The 21,939-nt window shown below is 40.1% G+C and overlaps 1 protein-coding gene across 1 annotated transcript in view; it reads right to left on the reverse strand.

The window, feature by feature from the left end:
- Positions 1-397: 397 nt before the first annotated feature.
- LOC131989222 (uncharacterized) overlaps positions 398-21,939 on the reverse strand; it is a 97,925-nt gene continuing 76,383 nt past the window's right edge. The window contains exons 3-5 of the mRNA XM_059354412.1: positions 10,470-10,514; positions 1,209-1,332; positions 398-587 (exon numbers count right to left, since the gene is read on the reverse strand). Of these exons, the coding sequence (XP_059210395.1) occupies positions 398-587; positions 1,209-1,332; positions 10,470-10,514 (359 nt within the window). The remainder of the gene's footprint in view (positions 588-1,208; positions 1,333-10,469; positions 10,515-21,939) is intronic.

Here is a 21,939-nt window from a genome sequence, read left to right on the forward strand (position 1 = left end):
TGTACACAGGAAGTTAAGCAAAGCAATCCTGCAGGCCCCAAGTGTCGTCGGGCCTGAGTGAGGCAAGAGGGGGGCAGGTGAGGAGTGCTGCTCACCACAAAAGCAACCCTGACTTACGCACGTCACACAGTAAAGTGATGCATCATGTTTGCCACACTCTGAAACTAAAAGTTCAAGCTCTCATAACAGTCTGGATTAAATTTAACCTGCCTGCCTTAAAGCACTACAAGGAACTTTTAACTGGTTTTGAAATGCCTCTATATGACCTACATAAGCAAACAAGTGAGAAGACTGGCTATTTCTATGTAGTTATTCTAAATTCATGTCATCGTGCCACTGGGTCCAATTCTGGAAAAATTCTGGCAGATTAAATCCTGCAGGTTCATCAGAAACTCCTCTAGCTCAGACTCCAGCAGGCCATTGACATGCAGTCGGGGCTCTGCAGGAAGCTGAGAGCTAGTCGCCCTGCAGCAGCTGCTTCTTCCCGGCCAGTGCTTCGCCTCACTGCTCTGCCTGCTTCATGGGAGTAACACCACCACCACTCTGTCACCACTCTGCTGGAGGCCCACCGCGTATTGCTGGGCCTCCTGGAGGAAAGGGAAACACAGAAGAACCAGAACCAGAACTGAGCAGGGCAGACTGTCAGACCCTGCTGCAGTAAAATGAGAGGTTTTCTAACGGTAGCTTGTTGCTTATGGACATATATGAAGGGTTTTAGACCTCATGGGCCACCAAACTTATACAAAATAAAAGCTTGTTGTAGTAGCTTTAATGGAACAATTTGGCAGATTAGGAAATATATTTGTGTGGTTGTCAATCATAAGCCTGTTTCCAAAAATACAGACCTCTTCTCTTAAAAAATACAATTACAAACAAATAATGCTGCATTCATTCTCTCCTAAACATTTTTGAAATCCTCCCTACTCAACCAAGTTCAGATATCCCATCTGGGTACACGCTATTTTTAATGCATTTAACGCATTATCAATTGCACCAATACAAGACTGGAAATAGTCTTAAGTCAACAGCAAGATGCACATTTAGCCATTTGCAGCCAAAGGCCTGCTGTGGACATAATTGGAAGTAAAATCTATTCAATTTCAAACATGTGCAAACCTGGAACAGAGTTAAAGCCATCCAGTTAAAACCTATATCTATATGTACACCTCCAACTGTTAGTTCTGCATGGGAATCCACAGTCATATTACCGTGGGCTTGGGGGGAAGGTTTTTTTTTCAAGGCAGGAAACTAATGGAGGACAGGGATGTGAGTAATCAGAGCAGAATGGGCAGGAACGGACGACCACAAGTGGCTGGTGCTCGTCGAGGGAATCTGGACGCAGAGGTTAGGCAGGGATAGGAAAACCACACTGGAAAACTGACTTGGGAATGGCATCTGGTTCCCATATACACAGTGTATCACAATTAGCCGGCATAAAATGACTTTAAAGTGTGTGTATGTGTTTGTGAGTGTGTGTGCGCTTGTTGGAATGTGTTGGATGTTCTTGCGGGACACTGTGAACTGAAGAAAGTGATAATGTGACTGCTTAGCATTTTGTGTTGTGTACATAGCGTTAAGATGCACGTCAAACATGGAGGAGATACTAATTTACAATCCTAGTCAGGGAATGTCTTATCATTCCTGAAGAGGGGGAAACTGCACAATACGTGAGCAAAATTCTGACTCACAAAATTCTTGTCCTGGATATGAAATGTTGAATAAGGGACAGCGTTCCAGTTGGAAAAGTATTCCTTTCACTTTTTCTGTTGATTCAATTAGAACCACATAGTGGCAGCTCTACATTTCACATCATTTGATGTTAGGAGTTGGAGGAAAATTCCTCTCCATCAAAAAGCTGTCAAGCTTTTTCTCAAACTGCGATCATCGCATTCATACAGTGCTAATTCTCCTACCACGCTAAGGTAATGACAGTCAGTTTCCCCTGTGAGCATTCAGCCTGCTCAGCCAGCCAGCATGCACTATTGACTGCTTCAAATCACTGTGAGTAAAGCTCACCGTTGGCCTGAGCGCTGCCTCTCGTCATTTGCTGACAGACAAGTGCTGCTGATGGGCACAGCATGAGCAGAGGACTGACATCTAAAAAGGTCAAACTCTTAATGTTGTCACATCCAGTGCCAGTAGGCCTCTTCAGGCACCACTGCCCTTATGAGCCCAAATAAACACTGTCATGTCAGATAGATCCACTTGCAGCTCTCGGTGAGCCTCTTCAGTGCCAAAGCCTCTGTGTGTCTCTGCTCCGATGTGAAACTGTTGAGAGGCATTTTATGTTCCAAATTCAAAACATGCAATATCGCAATAATTCTAAGTTAAAGGTCCAATGTTGTAATCAGTGAAATTTCCATATCTTGTTTTATTAATACAGCAGGTCAAGGTGCTATAAGACTTAACAGAGAAATGCACATACCACCTATTCAGAAACTGTGGTCACTGGATGTCACCCATCTGTTTATGGACTCCACTTTTGAAGCCCCAAGACTGGCATTTTTGGTATCAGTATCTTGGTTTTTTTGCAGCAAGCACAGAACAGATCGGAAGCCCATAGGATGAAATGTTTTTAGCCAACTCTCCTGCAAGATAGCTAGCTTGGCCAGCAAGGGGCATCTGTTATTCTAAATTAACATACTTCTAGTCCAACTGAGCTTTAAACATCATATTCTTAAGCAACCAAACTGTCAACACACGGTGTGTCATTTTCTCATAGACTTTCATAAAACCACACTTCTATTTGCAACAAATGGAGTTGCTCCCTGCTGGCCAAATACAGGTTAAGTGCACTTCACTTTTCAGGCGATCAATCAATGAGTGATCAAGTTTTACGGAAAATAGTGATGTAACAGCTATACTATTTATAGATAGAAAGTGCCATGACAGTCATTTCCTGGATGCAATGATGGTGCAGAGATGCTAACAGCACAGATGCAGAAGACCCGAAGATGGCAGTGTAACGTACTGCTGTAGGCTAATCCATCAGTAAACAGTAGAAGAAGTATTGCGCGAAAGAGAAAAAACAACAACAAAAAAGAGGCTGAATATCGGATAACTTTGGCCACACATGAGAGAAAATGGAGAGAAGTCTTCAGGAATTAGATTCAATTGGGCAACTTATAGTTGTTCTTTCATGTCAGCTCGTCTTGACCGGGAGAGCGGAAACAGCTGATCAGTCATGTGGGTTAAACCTCAAACTTTTATGCACATTTCTGAAGGTTTTATCAAATTTTAATGTTTCCATCAAGCTTTTCTCATGCAAATCTTCAAAATGCACATAGAAATTCATTGATGAAAACATGGCTAGTAAGAGAAAAATGCCGTTTTTTGAAAATCAAAGAATGTAAACATGTTCTAGTAGAAAACGAAATACAAGTTTGAACCTAAAAATGAGCATATGTCCCTTTTAACCCAAGATCGGAGCATGCAGGGCCTCCTCAAACTTTAACCAGAGTCTCACTTTAGATAAACTGGTGCCTTCTCCACTTCCATAGGGCAAAAGTGATCAAAGTCCAGCTGGAATATGTTTTATTAACAGGTGTGGAGCTGTGGTGCATAACAGATGAAGGATGAAGGGTTGAGGGCGCCCGGGCTCCTCTGCTTCACCTCCACATTGCCTCTAATCCCAGTAACACAGCTGCATAATTCATACGTTGTGACAGATCATCCTCAACCTGCGTCTCTGGAATCTCAGCTTGTGAAGCAGGGAGGTGGAAACTACTTGTCAAATACAGATACAGACGCAACCAGCTTTACTTAACTCGTTGTTAACATAACTGAACTCCTGCAAGAGCTTATGTGCTGCACTGTAACTGGCCTGGCCCGAGAGCCCAGTGTGGTGCAGAGGCATGCTGAAGTGGGTTTGATATTTCCAACATTGTATCATTTTCAAATAATTCCCCTTCCTTCTAACCAGAATTCAGAGTAGGCTAGTTTCTTTCTCTGTCTGTATAATTTTAATTTAGTATGGCATACAGTCTGTGCTAAAAAGTACAGTTGGTGGTGGTGTTAGTGGGTACTCCAGTGCAGCCTCAGGGATGGTGTTTTATGCTTGATTGGTGCTAAATGGTGTGCACACACAGTGGTTGGTGCTTGGGTTGATGTTTTGACATGGGCTGCCCTGTGAGAGCCGCAGAAAGATGAGAAAAGAAGATTAAAAAATGTGAAGCGAAGACGAGACTATTCCTGCTTTAGCTGTCATTTCACAGGCTTTGCTAACCTTTATGTACAGTAAAAAATGTTTCTCTAGCTTCATTGGCAAAAAGAAGGAAAATACTCTTTTTGCTAATGCTGCAGAAGTAAAAAATCACCTCAACCCCATATCTCCATTAATAGCTTTCCAATCTGTCTGGAAGACAAGATGAGATCTCCAACGAAACATCACTCGACGACTGACCCTGTGATGCCGTGCATAATTGACACAAAAGCCCTAGCAGTGGAAAAAAGGAAATGAAAACAAAGCAAATCACTTTTCCATGTCTAAACGCTGATCGCAAGCCGCCAATGAGGATCTTTCCTGATGAGTTTTGATTGAGGAGACCTATTTTCTCTTCTGTCTCGGTAACCGCAGGTCCCTGTCCATTCATCAGCGGGAGTAACGATTAAGTCACAGAGATCTGTAATGGCTTCAGCAGTGGTTGGTTTGTTTGGCTCAGAGGGCTGTGTACAATTTACACAGTGTTCCCAGAGTTATAGCGGGAGCTGTTGAATATTCATAGCGACGTGTCCCCTGCCATCCCCCGGGTGGGCATACCGAAAGAGAAACCACATGAGATCACTTACTACTGTCTCTTTTTTAAGAATTTGGCACAGGATTTTTTTATTTCGGAAACAGATTTGGTGACCATTGAATGAGTCATTGACAGATCGCTGCATTTTTTTTAAAGTTCTGTCTGTTTTTAGAAAATGCTGTCAGCCTTTAGGTTTTTCTGGTCTGTCTTGTAAATTATAGCCTTTTTTTTGCTTATTGGTTCTGCTTAAACCTGGTTGTTTTTCCTACAGTGACCCCTAGCAAACATTTACAGCACCTTCTGCTTCCTATAATGACTTCATCAGAGAGTGATTTGCTGGCCACAACTGGAACCTTGTCAGGTACTCACTGTTTGTGTGCTGGATTTACTATTCCTCACCAAAAGAAGCAATCCCCAAAGTACCCGAAAAAACAGTCACCCCATACACAGTTACTGGCAAATCCAACCTTTCAGAGACAACTTTTCTTGAGCTTCAGTTGGCTCGTGAGACATCTCACAGTAAGATTTTATTTGTCAGATGTATGGCCTGGGGAGAGAGTCTGAAAAGTGAGACCACCTGCACTTACTTACATCCCAGAACTCCAGGAGTGAGTGTCTGAGAAGGCTCTGAGGATTAACTTACAACTTTTACAGCTCAGTCGGCACACGCTATTATACCTATTCAATCACACTTGCCTCTGGACTATAAATAATTTTTTACAGCGCACACACATACAATGGCCGCTTGACCCGCTTATACAGCGAACTGTCACAATCTCTGGCGCTTATGTATGTATGGGTTTTTTTCCTCATCTTTGGGGAAACTCTGAAGTTTTCCATCTGTTAAAGGGAGTGAATCTGTGATCACCCGGCAGTGTAATGAGGTGAGATAATCTGTTCGGGTGCAGGGAGCTGGCCCAGATGGAAGCTGGTAGCAAGGATATTACAAACCAGACTTCCCAAATGACAGGGACAAGGGTCCCTATTAGGTGAAGGCAGCCATGAGGAGATATTTTTAATAATAGAGGCAGACAGTGTGGTACAACAGAGATTTCTGGTAGCAAATTTATCATAATCAAATGTCTTTTACATCAACTGGAAAAACAGACAGACTATTTTTTGTTTGATATACAGCTTTTAACATTCTTTTCCCCCCATCATGCGTAAAGGAATATTTCAACATTTAGGGAAATGTGTTTTTTTTGGCTGTATATCAAAGCAACTGCTTATCTTAGCTCTACATTAAGACTAGAAAACAAGAGGAAACAGCTAGTCTGGCTCCCTCCAATGATGATAAGCTTCACCTAGTACATCTAAGGCCCACTAATTAACAGATTTTATCTCATTTGGTTAATCCATACAAAATATGTAAAAACAACAATTTGTTCTTTTATGGGGGCTTGTATGGGCGGGTCACTGACAGCTTCATTATAACAACATGGTGCGGCTTAGCTTAATTTGTTTCCATTGTTTCCTGTTTTTATGCAATAAGCTAACCAGCTGCTGGCTATAGCTTCTTTGTGGTGTCGGAATAGGTGAAAAAATCAGTTGACAAATGGAAAAATTCATGTGAACATTCCCTTAAGTTGGAACAACAACAACATTTTGGTACACAATTCACTGTTGACGTTATATTAAGCAGAAACATGTCAGACTAAATTAATGTCGGGTTGATTATAAGAATCTTTTTTATTTATCATTTTAGGTATTGCACACTTCCATACTCCAGAAACTGGACCATTCAAGGACCATATTTAACATACAGACACGAGAATGATGTCCATCTTCTGATCTAACTCTCTGTAAGGAAACAAATCGGTAAAATAATGTCCCACCAAAATGGGACATTATTTTATGCAAATATTGCCTTTCATGTCTATTGTTCTTGATTTCCATCAGTGGAAAAAGTGTTAACTGCACTGGACCATGCAGTCTTGTTTTACTGTTGTAGTTTTTTACCTTCACATGGTTATCACAGTTGGAGAAGATGGAAAGCAGGCATACTTACAGGAGGTCCTGAAAGAGAAAGGAAAAAATACTTAGTGTGTTTTCAATCAGCGATCAAACAGACTTGAATCATCAATGTTCCATTAAAACCACACAACCAAATAACTAAGATTGGAAATCCGGCTCTTGCTCAGATTTTCTCTTTGGGAGGAACATTTTATAAAGATACATCTCTTCCATGATGCATTTACTGGCCATACAGAACACACACATTCTACTTTCGTATAACTACCAAATACCACCTGTATTTCTACCTATGGAAAGATTCTCATTGATTTTCCATGCAGTTGAGCCAACAATGGCCACCAGGCCTGTCGATCACATTTTAGATTTGTTAGTTGCTCTAATTTCACTACTACAAGGGGTCGCATGCTTGTAAACAAAATCCTCCCACGATTTTGTGAGGTGACACTCGTCTTTTCCCCAATTACTGCTGCACAAAGGACTGTGTGCCAATGCACTTCAGGGCCCTGCAAATCATTTGAGGTCTTAAGGTTCTTATTAAAAAGGTACCCAGCTGCTTTTACCCTTAAAAAAAGGGATTATTTTTTCTTTACAACTCCTATGTCCTTGAACTGTTCTTCTTCATGACCAGGGGAAAGTGCAAATCATTCCAGCAGCTGGAGCATTTAAGGAGCCGTGTGTTTGAGGCTCGCTGGGCTGCACTTCTGTAGCGTTGTTTTATGGATCGTTGAGTTACAGTAGACCACTTAGCTTTTAATAAACCTGCTCCACTGTGTGTTTTTTTAACATGTCCTGCTGCGTCGAATGAGTTGGTACAATGTTTTCAACTAGCAATTATGGAAAATCAAAGAAATGATGTGATAAAAATGTTCACTATGCTACAAAGCACATAATAGCCACCTAAAAGGTATAAGCCTTCACATTCTTAAATTTAATAGCCTTAGTTAGACCAAAAACATTATTTGCTGAAATATAATCCATATAAAATTAAACAGTCTGTGACATTATGTTTAATAATCCACCCTTAAAGCTCACTTTGAGTTTCATTTTCTGTTCTCCCTAACTTCTCCCTGTTACTGAACTAACTGGGCAGGTACTTAATTGTTGGTAACACCATGGTGAAAGTATTTATTATGCACCACCACGACATAAAGGTCAGATAATAGGTGCAATGGAGCATACAGTGTCACCTTTTATACTGAAATAACTCAGTTATTTGTTGCAAAGAAAGAGGTGCTTTCTTCATGCTTGACACTAATGCACCACTGTAAGGTTAAACTGCCCAACCGGCACAATTTCAGCATCAATTCCTCCTTTTGTGAATGCAGGTTCATCAGTAAAACGTGCTGATTATTCCCATGAGGAAAATATGGGAGGAAACTTCCAACACTTTCCAACATTGACCACCTGCTAGAACAGTGTGTGAGTGTGAGTTTTGCTGCTACAAAAACGTTTTCATCCTAAACTGTCATGCCACACTTTTCCTTTCCATATGTTCCCCGTAAACAAACGAGAGATCCTAATGAAGTATCCCATTCATTTTTAACACATAGGTAAATATCAGCGTGTCTTTTTCCTATTTGTTCTCTCTGTCAGCTGCAGCCAAGTCTGGGAAAAAGCTTCCCTCCGCCTTTGTAGATGAGTAAACTGCAAAACACCTCGCCATGAATTTGTGGGAAACTTGCTGCCACTTACTTACTTTTGGTTAAAGAGAAGCATGAATTAAATATGCTTCCCTTCTACATCCACCAGTGCTGAGAACTTAAAAGAGGGAAATTGGAATCGCAGAAGGCTTACAGTGCAGAATGCAGCACGCTGGAATTTTTCAGTCGTATAAATAATGTCCCCTAAATATGTTATTTTTTAGTGTTTCTCCTGTGAAACGGGTACACAGCACTTCACACTGGGCTCCAATAATGCAGCACAATGCCATCATATTTATTTGTTTTGAATGTTTCTGTGAATTTCTTTCACACAGAGTATTGCTTTTTATGCTTGCCAACATATCCAACCAGTAAATGTAGCAGAAATAACAGCTATAATTGCATGCTAATATGGAACATCACTTTAAGAGCATTTTAAATTTTAAAGTATATTCTCTGTGCAAACATTGCTTCTGCAAAACCATTAAATGCCATGAATGCTTTTGCAGAATGTGCACATATGCAGAGAACATGCAGATAAAACCTGGTGTGAACACAGGTGCTTCACCATAAAAAGGTGAGGTATTCTTTCAGGTCTGTCCAATCTGACAGCATACTTGAGCCATGTTTGGTACTATAATTTGGACTATTATACAGAATGGAAAAGCCTGTCATCCCAATTGTTCCATATTGTCTTCCCTGAATAGACCACTGTGCCTCTCCAGTCCAGACATTGTGAGTGGGTTATGATTGCTCGCTTGTTTCCAATTGATTTGTCAAGAGGAAGCCATTCACATTCTCCACATTTGCTCTGGCTGACCAGAGAAAAAAAAACTGTCGTTACACAATGGTGCCATTTGAAATACGCTGGCATGGTGGATGTTTATTGGAAAGTTAAGCGCTGTATAAACAAAGGCTGGCGGCATTTCAGATCTGCAGCCAACCAGAACATTAAACTGTTGTCTGTCATTTCTCTTTTTCCCATCCTCCTTGGCTTTCAAGTCTTACACTTGGTTATTTTAGTATTATGTTAATCAGAAAAAAAGGAAAGGCAGGGAGCCACACCACACTGATCCACATCTCAAGATACTGAACATGGCCACAACGGGATTAAAAATTCATTTGGCAAGATCAAAAAATGAGGGAAGTAATAGAAGCTTTGATAGTCAAATAACAGCTGATTGTCTTTGACTCCTGTGACTTTAAAAAAGTAGCGGCTGGATTTGGTGGTAGAACCAGCAGTGTTTTTTCTCCCCTCGCAGACAGTGTGTTTGTTTCTTAGGCTGTGAAACCAAACCGCTCCCTTATTACTCTACCTCACTTCAAATTGGGACCTTGCTTTGCCCTGTCTCTCTAATTTCTTTTTACAAGGGCAGTACTTTTGTTCCAATGGGTTGGCTGCGCTCTGCTGCACTGTGCTCTCTATGCAGGAACGCTGCCACACTCCAGAGCCCATTATCACTTTCACTATCAGGTGAACGGAGTGTGGATGCAGCTCTTAGCCAAGTACATGTTCTCGCTGTGAATTCAATTTGTGGTGACACGTCTGTGGGAGTGTCGCTGCATAACATGTCATTCTCCCAGATACTCGAGGCCTCGGCCGCGCCAAGTTTGTTGAGTCAGCTCAGGAGAGTGTGTGTGTGTGTGTGTGTGGGAGGAGGGAGGGGAGATTGGAGATCCTGAACGTATTACGACAACTTGTTGCTGAATTTGTGGAGGCAAACAACTATTAAATATGCTGAACTCAAGTGCATCATGTCTGGGATCGGCACAGGAGGGTTAAGAGTGTCTCAAAACTTAGACACGGACGTCATCAGCTTCAACACTTTGACTTTGTCTAACTGCACTGTCTCCCACTTTTACTGTAAGAATCTAGTGTTTCTATAGTGACCAAAGCTGAAACAATCCAAGTGAACACTGAAACCACCAGGCCACAAATTACACATCTATAACCTATTTTGGCCTCCAAAGATATACAGTGTACTTTTACATGATTGTAACTGCAGTATGATTTGCTGATGTCCTCCTGAATTATTCCTTGAATGTTTCTGGATTGAGACTTCAGTGATCTCTGGCCACACACACACACACACACACACACACACACAAATGTACATACCAGGTTCTCCATTGCGGCCTCTTCTTCCTCGCTTTCCCGGAGGTCCTGCAAGACAGAAGAATATAATACATTTTAGTCAGTAATTTGATTGTCTTTCTGTTTGTATAAGTTTCATTTTCTTCAAGTATTCTCACAGCCTAACCACCCTACAGCAGGATGAGGAAGAGCCACTGAAAAATATTGCCTTTGGACGACAAACACCTCAAAATCTCAAGGTTCATTAAGTATTTAGGCTCTATTTATACATAACCTGAGGTGGAAAAAAGGAAACACACACTGCGTTGCCACAAAAGTGTGTTTCATGCTGTCGTCCCTGTTCCTTTTTTTCATGTTTTTTCCCAGTTTTTCCTTTCAGCACGGATGCCCTGCTTTTTAATTTGTTTATCTAGACAGTGTTTTCCTGTTTACCATTTTCCTGTCAACACTATCAATCTACGAAAGCTCAGTCGGAGGAGTAAAACAATTACACGCTTTGCCAGGTTTTACATGTTGAGGACTTGACTGGGACGTATTGTATGCAGGTAATTCTCAGTTTGGAAACTGGGAGCATCTCTCCCAAATTGACCTCTTCCTTGCAGCAATACATTCAGTCTTTTCCCGAGGTTGGCAGCTGGAAACTATTTTTCAGGCATTGGCATTTGTTTGGTTTCTGCCCAAAATAGTGTTTGCATTCACAATTTAGTCAAAGGGTAAAGCTGTGACTTTCACACGAGCTGGAAATCAAAAGTTGAGCTCTTATGATTACACAGAATTACACAGCGACTCAGCTCAATTGAGGACCTGTCAACTTCCAATGCAATGGATATTATCTAGGAAGAAAAAATTGCTCTTTCCACTCAACATGAAAGAGTTTGTCAGGATCAAAAAGATTGGAAGTTAATGTAAGCAAGAAGAACAATCTTGCCTGTCTGGTTCTGCATCACAGAAAATATCCAGATCCAATTTCAAGCAGCAACAATACTGCGAACAGTTATTATGCAAATCGCTTTGAAGACTCGTTTGACCCTCACACTGTCAAAGAATAGCATTTGGTCGTGATGTTCGAACTACAAGATAATTACAGCAATGTAATGGTGTTGGTGAAAGTTTTTGAACAGACTGCGAAGCTCACCAATAATTGCCTGGGTGTCAAAAGTTGCTCCAAGTGATGATTGTGTGACACTGGGCTTTTCTTAGCAGCTGAAGAACAGGGCTAAAAGTACAACACAGCACCTCTGTGAATACACCCCTCTATAAAGCACTTCATACTGCGTGGGCGTGATGGATTATGCCCCCTCGAAAATGACACATTATAACTACTGATACTGGCTGTGATGTGGATTTGCAACAATTGCACACAACACTCATTATTCAGAAAAAATGATAGAATCAAAGTAATTCCTTATTTTATTAAGTTTCGCTTTAACAATATGCTGTGACTGAACTTGAGTTCCCTCTGCTAAACAGTTTTGCAGTGTATATGTCAAGGGCTTTAGTGGATCTGGTATGCTTTGCTGTTGTCAAGGTTGGGAGGAGTAATAAATATCGCCTTCTTGGTTCGGACTACAGAGCCTATTGTTTTATAATCCTCATAACTATAGGCAACACTCATAAACCTCAGCTTCACTACAACAGTGCATGTTTTGATGTAATATCCTCTCTGCACAATTTGATTCGTTGATGCCTTTATTTGTGGTGCAAAAATGAAAATTAAGCTGCTTTTTTTGCCATGTAATAATCATTACTCAGTACTCATGATGAACACAACAGTTTGAAAATAATCACACACCCCCAAAAAACCAACCCTGGTGTGTTAAGGCCTGCAGGAATGGAAACAAAACAAATGAAACAAATACAAATCACTGCCTTTAACGCAGTGTTTGGTTGATTAAGGATACTCCAGATGTGTTACTGGGGTGTAAAATGAAAGATCATGTTGCAACTCTGTATGATGCTTAGTCCTCAATTTGATCCCACTGTTTGGCTGCACTTCAGCCTCCAACTCTTCTCCTGTTGGACTGTTTCCAGGATCATGTCAAGCACTACCAGTGAAGGGTCCGGGCTCAGTTTAAAATATGTAACCACAGGTGGAGTTTGACTCTCACTTTACAATGGTTCACATTAACCCTCTATAGGTTTGTTTTTTAAACTTTTAAAAGAAACAGAAGGGGGTTTTACTGCACTTGGCAGTCACTTCATTATTGCTCACTTTGAAATGACACTTGACACCTCTGAGAGGAATATTTTGTGTGATGATACGACATCATCCTGACTTTGGTGGTATTTTCTTGACAGCTGCTGGGAAAACACTCCACACACATGGGAGTTGGTGGTCCAGATAAAATACCCAACATTATTTTCAGATATCATCATGATTCACAATATTCATCACAATATTTGTATTCTGATTACAGACTGTAAGGAAAGATTCCTTTACAAACCAACTGTACCAGTAACATTTTAAACGTTGTAGAAAGCATGCCAACAAAAACGCTATAACGATTCAGTTTATGAAACACAAGTGAAAGAATAACTTAGAGTCTATAAGGACCAGTCAAAAGGAGTTTTCAGATGTTTTTAATCAATTAAGATAAAAAAGAGACCAAGTATTGTGAGGCGTCTGGTCGTAAATAAAACGAATTGGACTCAAATCAGTCCTGAAGTGCTGAAGGATCGTAAGCTGCCTGTCAAGGCAAAACATCACTCTTGCTCAAAAACATTGCATTTGGCCTGCTTTTTTCTCACAGAATCCCAAGTACTGTCATGGAACAGTGGTTTCAGAAAAAAATGTGGCAGGGAATTTCATGATGAGGGTCAACAACTATGAACAATCTGTTGAAACCTTTTCAACCTTTTCAACAGCTTTTCAGTCTCAAAGTGAAATAAATCAAAGTGAACTTGATGTTCATTCAAATGTTTGGTCAGACGGAGTTTTTGGTCAGACAAATGAAAATGGCCCCTGTGGTGTTGGTATTGTGTTTTCACATTGTGTTATTGAGTGGCTTTTGTATTTTAGAAAGTAAACATCAGAAAGCCACTTTATAGCTCAGAACCAGAGAGAAAGGTATCAATATAAGTGGTCTTTGTCTCCACTCTTAGCTATGCTGGTGGGGTGGCTCTATGGGTGGCAATGTTGGTCATATGGTCCACCACTTTGGTCCTGATGGAAATTTTTCTACATCTACTAAAAGTCTGAAATTTTGTACAGACATTCATATTTAAAGTCCCCAGAGGATGAATCCTATCCGACTTCAGCGACCCCCTGACCTTTACTTTGCCGACACCACAATATTTAAATTTGTGGGTCAGACTGAAATTGGATGTATTACCATGGAATTTAGTAGATTCCAAATACCCTCAAAACCAATGACATTCCCATCAGCCTCAACTTTGTGTTCAGCAAATGTTAGCACGCAAACACTCTAACAAAAACAGTGAACATGGTAAACATTAGAACTTGCTAGCCAGCATGTTAGCTTTATCATTGTATGGATGTTAGCATTTTGATGCCAGCATTGAATTCACAGCTGTGCTTAAGTACAGCCTCATTAGCTGCTAGCATGGATGGAGACTCTTGGGGTCCTATCGTATACAGAGCATAATCCAGGTTGTGTAAGCAGCAAATGTTTGCAGTCAATTGTATGTCCATTGGTCATAAATTAGTTAAAGTCAAATTATGTTATGGTGGCATAAAGCAAATGGGCCATTGACCAATGAAAACCTGGTCTAAAGTCAATGGCACAGTATTTTCCAGCTATTTATAGGGCACCCAAAACAAACCTAGGATTAATTAAGAGCCTAAATACAACCAGTTAATCCTTGTGCCTCAATTTGCACCCAGATTATGAGCAGATTAACAAGCAAGTGGAGTTAGACACACCCTAAATGCAGTATAGATCGTTTAAAAAGGGCCAAAAACATAACTATGTGGCAACCCAAACTCAACAAAGGGAAAAAAAAGGGATTTCTGCTCTTCAAATGATGCTGAACTACACACTTATAAACTTTAAGGATAGTGAGGGTTTCAAGCAGTGACTTGGATGCAAAGTTGCAAAGCAGTGAATTTAAATGGCTACAGACAAAGTTCACCATCACCACAAACACATCACAATTCAAATTTGAAAATTAACCATTGAATATGACACAACTGCTCAAATACAATGAGCCTTAGACCATCTCAAACACATAAGATGGTAATGTGAATTACACCAGACTAGCTGTAAGAGCAGCACTTAACCATCATCACAATGCTTTCAAGTCTCATAATTTATTCCTATTCTGTATGTTATTTATGAACAGTAAAATAACATGTGATTTCTTACATTCCCACAGAATGTTTTGTCCAGAATAGTGATAGGCGTTGTCATTTTAATGTTACTTGGCAGAAAGAAATCCCATGTAATTGGCAGTATTGTGAAACATGTAATTTTTGAGCCATGGCCTGTATTGTTTTTGAGTATGTTTGCTCATGTTGTTCATTACAGCATTATTTGAAAGTTACGCATTGCTTGATATAATAAACTCCGTGTTTATACTTCATGCATTTGAGACACAATCGCATTTTACCACTACCCATCAACCATGAAATATTGATTGGCCCTGAACAGCTAACAGAACTGCACCTCTGTTCTATTTCTCTTTTTCCTCTGAATCAATCAGTTTCAAGTCAAGCAGCGCCGGACTGACTTATTTACAATACCAGCATTGTTTCAGAGCTTGGTATACATAATCAGACCACTCAATGTTTCTCTTACAAAGTAATACAGCTATTCCTCAGAATAAAAGTGAGGCCAAAAATAGCAAAGTGGGTACCAGCTCCAACCTCCAAAGTAAATCAGGTTTGAAAAGAACTGGCTTTAGACTTCTCTGCAAACCAAACTGCACCTTTCTGGGTGAAGTTTTCTTCATAATCACGTTGTTGTATTGTCAATATGATATGATGATCAAATAGTCACAACAAATAGACAGCAAAATGTCTTTTTGATGTCTGTTGTGTGAGGATTCAGATAATGGTGCATGTACCTGCATAATGCCCAAAATAGAAGGATTCATGACACTTTTTCCACAGTTAACTTTAAGACTATTTTCTCTTGCTGCCATGCTAAATTGTAAACAACCAGTCTATTTCATGGATATCAAAAGCTGACCTTACTGTTTATATATGAGTCATAAAAATACAGTTCCCAGCAAAGTGTTTGGGAGAAATGTCACACATTACAATACTTCCAATACCAGTGTTTTCAGAAACTGTCATGAAATTGTTTTGCTGGCGTCAATTTGACACCTTTGCAGAACATTTTAAGACCCAAATCATTCAGTCATTTTGGAGTAGGCCTAAGTTAGCCCTTTTCTTTTGTATGCAGTTCTATAAAAAAGACTTTCCTTTCAATTCCAAAAAGAAATGTATGACAATGGTCAGGTTCCATTGTGGCGTAAAAGTGATTTCTGCTTTACCGTTGTCTTGGTAAACAGTTCTATATTCTTAAAATGACGGCAAATCTCATCACTGTCTATGTCTAATTTATTATCTGTCTATATTACTGGGCCATCTCAAGATGGCTCCCATCTAGGCTCAGAACCTGGACCTTTGGTTGAGGCAAATGTTCGGAATATTAAAAAAAAAAAAAAAAAAAAAATGCTGATAATGATCAATGTCTTTACAAGCATTCCAAGGCTTTAGGAAGATTTAGTTGAAACAGACTTTAATATAGTCCATTTAATCCCACAACATGGATGGATGAGTTTATTAAGCCTGGCAACACTTGGGTATCCAGGTCAACGGAACTAAAGCTGCACAAAAGCTGGCTTTCTACCGTACAATCATTTGTTACTTTACAAGTACATTTTTGTGGCAACGTCTGGCAAAGAGGACAACAATTTCGATCCAAGATCCTTATTACTCTGCATGACAATGAATAAATCAATACATAAAATGCTAATTCATGGAACACTGGGCCCACTGTCCAAGGAGAAAAATGGAAATTGGACCACAATGTTGCAATCAGCCTCATCCGTAAATGTCACCGCTCTCGTCATCTGTGAGGGGATGTTGTCAAAATATGAATTGCAAAATCCAACAGCTAACACAGAAAGCCTTGCCAGCACAAAGACATTGGAATATGTGCACAATTTCAACAGAATTATGTAGAGAAAATATTCTCATAAAATGTTAAGTCTGCAATATTACTCCCTTCAAGAGCTCCTGGTAAAACCTGACAGACAAGATCGAAGATTACCATTACTAATAATTTGTGTTTCTCTTGCCTGAGTTCAGGTGTAAACAACTTTTTCTTGTCAGATGTACTATTACCTTGTCAGGTTAGAAAATACAGCACCCCTTTTTTGACACTGCTTTATATTTCAACCATTAATCAGTGTTGTTCATTTAACACTGATTAAAGTGAAGTCATAGTTAAACATTTCAATTCTGAAGTTCAGAGTCCCAGAAAATTTACTAGTTCATATTTTTTCTGTTTTGGTGGGGTTTTAATGAGCTGCTCTGTGACTTGTCAGATGCTTCAGCTTGTGTCATTTCCCATTGGTTGCCAATGTGGCTGAACGCCAACCAAATTTGACAATTTGCATAAAGATGTAGGATGTTTTCTATTGAAACACTTTCTATGAAGACTACATCTATAGTGCCAATTGCCAGTTGTGGTCGAAATCTGTCCCCCTGTCAACTAGGTTTTCCCTCCTGTTAAAATAATGTTTCCCTTAGTTGGTTACTTACTTGGTTGGGAATATGGTTTGGTTCAGATTTAGGGAGGGAGAAAACACACTTTGACTTACTTTAAGACAGTGCTAAGACATAACAATGTTCGTGTTGACATGCATTGTTAAATACAGATTGTTCACTTTCACTAAAAACTTGACCATGTTCAATGAACGGGCTCTTTTGGCACATTCATGGACAACTCTGCTTATCGTTCATCCATCATCTAACATCTGTCTCATTCAACCATTGCTTTTTGCCACTTCATTAATTTATCTATGACTTTTAACTAAGTTATCACTTTTCTGCTTGCTTGCTAACCAGAGGGTTGTCCAGGTGTTTCACCTGACTCCAATCATTTTTTCACTTATTCTCCACATTCCCTGAAGCAACTGCAGATGTACCCCCTGTGGTACACTTGGTTAGAAATCATTAATGTAGTTTATTATTCTCTTTTTGTAATAAAAAAAAAAGTTGTGTGCTCTGCTCTTAAATTAACTAATTTTGCACATGAATAGGTTATTGAACTACTCTACTGACCTCTGAGGGCTTTGAGGTTACAATAGTTCAACTGCATCTTGTGTCTCCAATTCAAAACTTAGATAACAGCACAACGAGATGAAGATCTGGACTGTGTCTCCACCAGATTTAAACTCTTCTTGAGGTCATCAGTCATGGGTATTGTTGAGAGAAATAGGAAAGTCCCTGTGAACTTGTGACCTGCCAAACTAGCTCCGGAAAGGAAGCCCTTCTAGTACTCCGTCTGACCTTCTGAACTACTTTTACTAATCCCTTTACTTCCTCAAACCCTTTCACATTTAAGAGAGATGAAGAGACAGAAAGCAAATGCAGGCACTTCAAATTACCATATTGTTCTCTAAATGTTAGTAGCATGACTGGTGGACTGCTGGTCCAAACTTAGTTCACTTGACCCTGTTGAGCTCTAAGTGCTTATTTACCATAAGAAAAGCTTACAATCTATTTAGTGACTGTCACAGTTTTGGAAAAAGGTCAACTAAAGGCTATTACAAAAGTACCAAGAGGCTGTTCCGACACAACCTTAGCCTCTGGTCTGATTTTCTTTTTTCCAAATATAAACATGAGATTTATGGATGTTTGCAATTCACTAAAAGCCAGCTTCACATTGTGTCAATGGAAGTTCAACTCCTGGAAATTAGAGTTAACTTTCCCCATTCCAGATATCTGATACAAGGAGCAGACTTCAGCACGGTTAGCATGTAATGTCAAGCAATTTCAAAGAGCAACCCTATTATCAACCTTGCTTAACAGTGGTGGTTCTTTAACTGCCTTTAAATAGGAGCCAAACTGTTGGGATTATTTTTCTTGTAAGCAAAAACTAAATTGTAGATTATAATACAGAATAGTATAATAGTTTGTTAAGATGTGCAAAGAGGGCTAAGATACAAGCCTAAAATCAAGACTTCTTTATGTTATAACAGACTTAGAGGGGTTTTTGGCAGCATGATATAAACACTAAATTCTGCAGAAGAATTCGTGGGCTATTTCAACTTTCCCAAGACACACATTTGAATCCCAACCTAACCTAGAAAAACAATGTTCTAAAGGATATTTCACATTATTCCCTGATCCTGTGGCATATATCTTCATTATCCTTATTTCCAACTGCACTTAACTCCAATGCTACCATATCCTGAATAAATATGATGATTATAGCCATTTCCCAAATAATTCTTCCCAATTACATTTAATCTGTTGCCCGGTAAAGAGACCATTGTGTCTGATTTTTACATTTCCTCATTGTACTCTTTTTGTGCACTTATTTTGCCACCACATAATATCTTATAGATTGGTTTTACACACACACACACACACACATACACACACTTTGTCTACCCAGTTTAAAAGCCAATTTTCCATTTTGTGAATAAAATACAACAGAGTCGTAACAGATTCCACAACTTTCTGGAAAAAAAATCTTTGTATTTACCTGTAACAAATGCTTGGTTTTATGCAGATTGACATGTGTTTACATTGCTACTCAAGAGAGTATGATTAGTTAGCTTGAAATTTACACTTTGATTTATACAACAGCCATAAAGCAAGACATCTCACTGATTAGGGGCTGAATTAAATCTAACGAACAGTCATGAGGGGTAATGAACAGTGACGCCTGCTCCGCATACTCTAATGAAACTCACTTCTGCAGTTTTCAATTACAAGACATCACAAGAGCACGGAGTTGTGATATACCCGGAGTCTGTGTCAGTGTTGTTATCATTATGTTAAAGTTAAAACTAATTCACAGAACCAACAGGACACTTGTTAATGTCAGATAGTCCCAAGACATCACCCAACAGGAATCTGAAACTAATTACACGAAGCAGAATTCATTACAACACAGAGAGCAGCAACTGATTAAAAAAAAAAAGTTAATGATGCATACTCTGTCCTTGCCTCTCTATGTGTGTACACTCAGTAGTGGTCAGAGGATGTTATCAAGTTGAAATGAATTCATTTCTCCACCCATCCTTGATAAATATGGCAATTCGCTGCCTGCATGTGTGAGTTTGTTGGTTTGGTCCTGCGCTGTGTTTGTCCAGATGCCAGTTATCACTTCATTAAACCACGAGTCAATCTATTACCATGCAAGGAATTTGTCTGTCCCTGCAGACTCCATTAACACTGCATCAGACAGATTGAAACTAGTATTAAAAAAGCATCTCTCTCCCCGCACCACCAGAGTAAAACAGACAGTGTTGCACTAATTGCAGACAATTTAACTGTTTTTGCACTTGAGAGTATCTGCATTGATTGAGTAGTTACAGTCCTGCAGTGGCTTTTTACACCTAAACAAAGACACACACCCACTCATACACTCCTAACACATAGTTTCTGGGTCTGAAAATCATTACAGAACAAGCTGCTATTTTCTGGTTCTTTGACAAAAACACACAGTCGTAGAAGACAAATGACATGAATACGACTATGGCTGGCAGGCACGAATGGATCATCTACGATTTTGCTCCGGTTCAGTGTCAAGGCTGGAACGCTCCTGAGGAGGAAGCAGGGCCTTTGAGAGAGCCTTTTCATCACCTTCAGAGATCAATGTGTTTTCCTCTGGCAACAGTCTGAGTGCTGGGATACTTGAGACCCACCCCGTGCGCTACACACTGCAATTATCCTCCCCGCAGTACTGACTGCGGTTGCGATGGAAGCAGAACACACTCCCTGATGAGGAGAGGTCAGTAATAAGCCAATCGATTGGCCAAGTCCCATCACTCTATGCTGTGAGTTATATTGGCACCGGCGGCCATCTTGACGGCTCTATCAGAAAGCTTCGCTGTAGACTGAGGAAATTTCACGTAACATAACCTACGCTCGCATGCGAGGGAGTGTAACTTTTGGCTAACACTCGAATCTTATCGAGATTTGTGAAAAATCATCAACAACAATTTCATGTCTTGAAAATGAAAAAGGGAAACACAAGGATGAGCCCAGCTTGGCTTGGCCGGGCTGAAATGTAATCCACAGTGGAAATGAATGGTTTCTTTTGAGTGATAACCAAGTTATATCTTGGCATATACTCATACATGCACAGCAGCTTAGGAATCCACCAGATAAATAAAAATTATTTAATTGTCAGGACAAACTGGTCATCTAAGCCAATCGTCTGGTCACCTTGCACTGAACTATATCGTCCAACACCTGTGCTCCAAGACTACTCGGTGTTAGAAGCATGTTAACAGAAACACCAGAAACCAATACCTTCAGGACTAAAGGTCTTAAAACAGGTGTGATTTTGTGGAATCTGTTTTGCACAAGCATCCACATTAAATACTGGGGAAGAGCCAAAACCAAGAGTTAATTAATCAACTCAAAAGGGAAAGCAACCTCAGCCTAAACTAGCAGACATTGATTGGCTGCAGTCAGTGACTGATTCAAGCTTCTGACCCGAGTACTCTGCTAGTCAATCAATATCCTTAATTAGGCCATGAAATACTCAGACTCAAATGGCAGCAAATAAACCGAGAGTGCTAAACTTAGTCACAAAAAGATAAATGGTGTAATTCGATCATTCAGTCTGCTAGAATCATGATTTATTCTTTTGAAAAGTGACTCGATGGCATCCAAGAACACTAAAGACACTGGGGACACATGGACGCGTGGCAAAATGACTCCTTCCTGGGGACCGGCCAGCAGATGCTTCTGAGGCTGACCTAGGGTGTGTTTGGTGAAAATTGTACCGAGCATACTGATGGCGACATGTGTAGTATCGCATAGTCCTGCGTGTGTGCCTTCTTCTGTATGTGCACTCGAGTGCTTGGGTTGCTGAAATATTTGCAAGAGCATTTCTGGTCACTGGAAGAAATTGTCAACCGGGATGCCAAAAGGCAAATGAGACATACAGTGCATGGTTAGCATCAAATGATCCCTCTCTTGTTCAAGTTCAAATGAAATACTTTATCTGTGTTTAAGGCTTCTGTGGCTATTGGATGTCACATTGAAATCATGTGTAACTCTATACCTGCTGCTAACGGATGACATGACTGCTGGCTGACCTTATCATCACCAGGGATGTGTGAGCCAGTATGTGCTGCGTGCGTATGTGTCTGTGGTGCGTGTGGGGATGGATTTAGAGACGCAGAAATATATAACATGGACCACAGGGCCCCAAACTGCTCAAGGACAGTCATTGCAGCTCCTCAACCAAGATGAAGTCAATGGAGCAAAGCCAACTGCGCTCAAGTCAAAAATGTTATTACACTCCTCAACTATTTTAATAGACTGGCACACAGT

Source organism: Centropristis striata, chromosome 17 (genome assembly GCF_030273125.1).
Source record: "Centropristis striata isolate RG_2023a ecotype Rhode Island chromosome 17, C.striata_1.0, whole genome shotgun sequence".
NCBI classification, from domain to species: Eukaryota; Metazoa; Chordata; class Actinopteri; order Perciformes; family Serranidae; genus Centropristis; species Centropristis striata.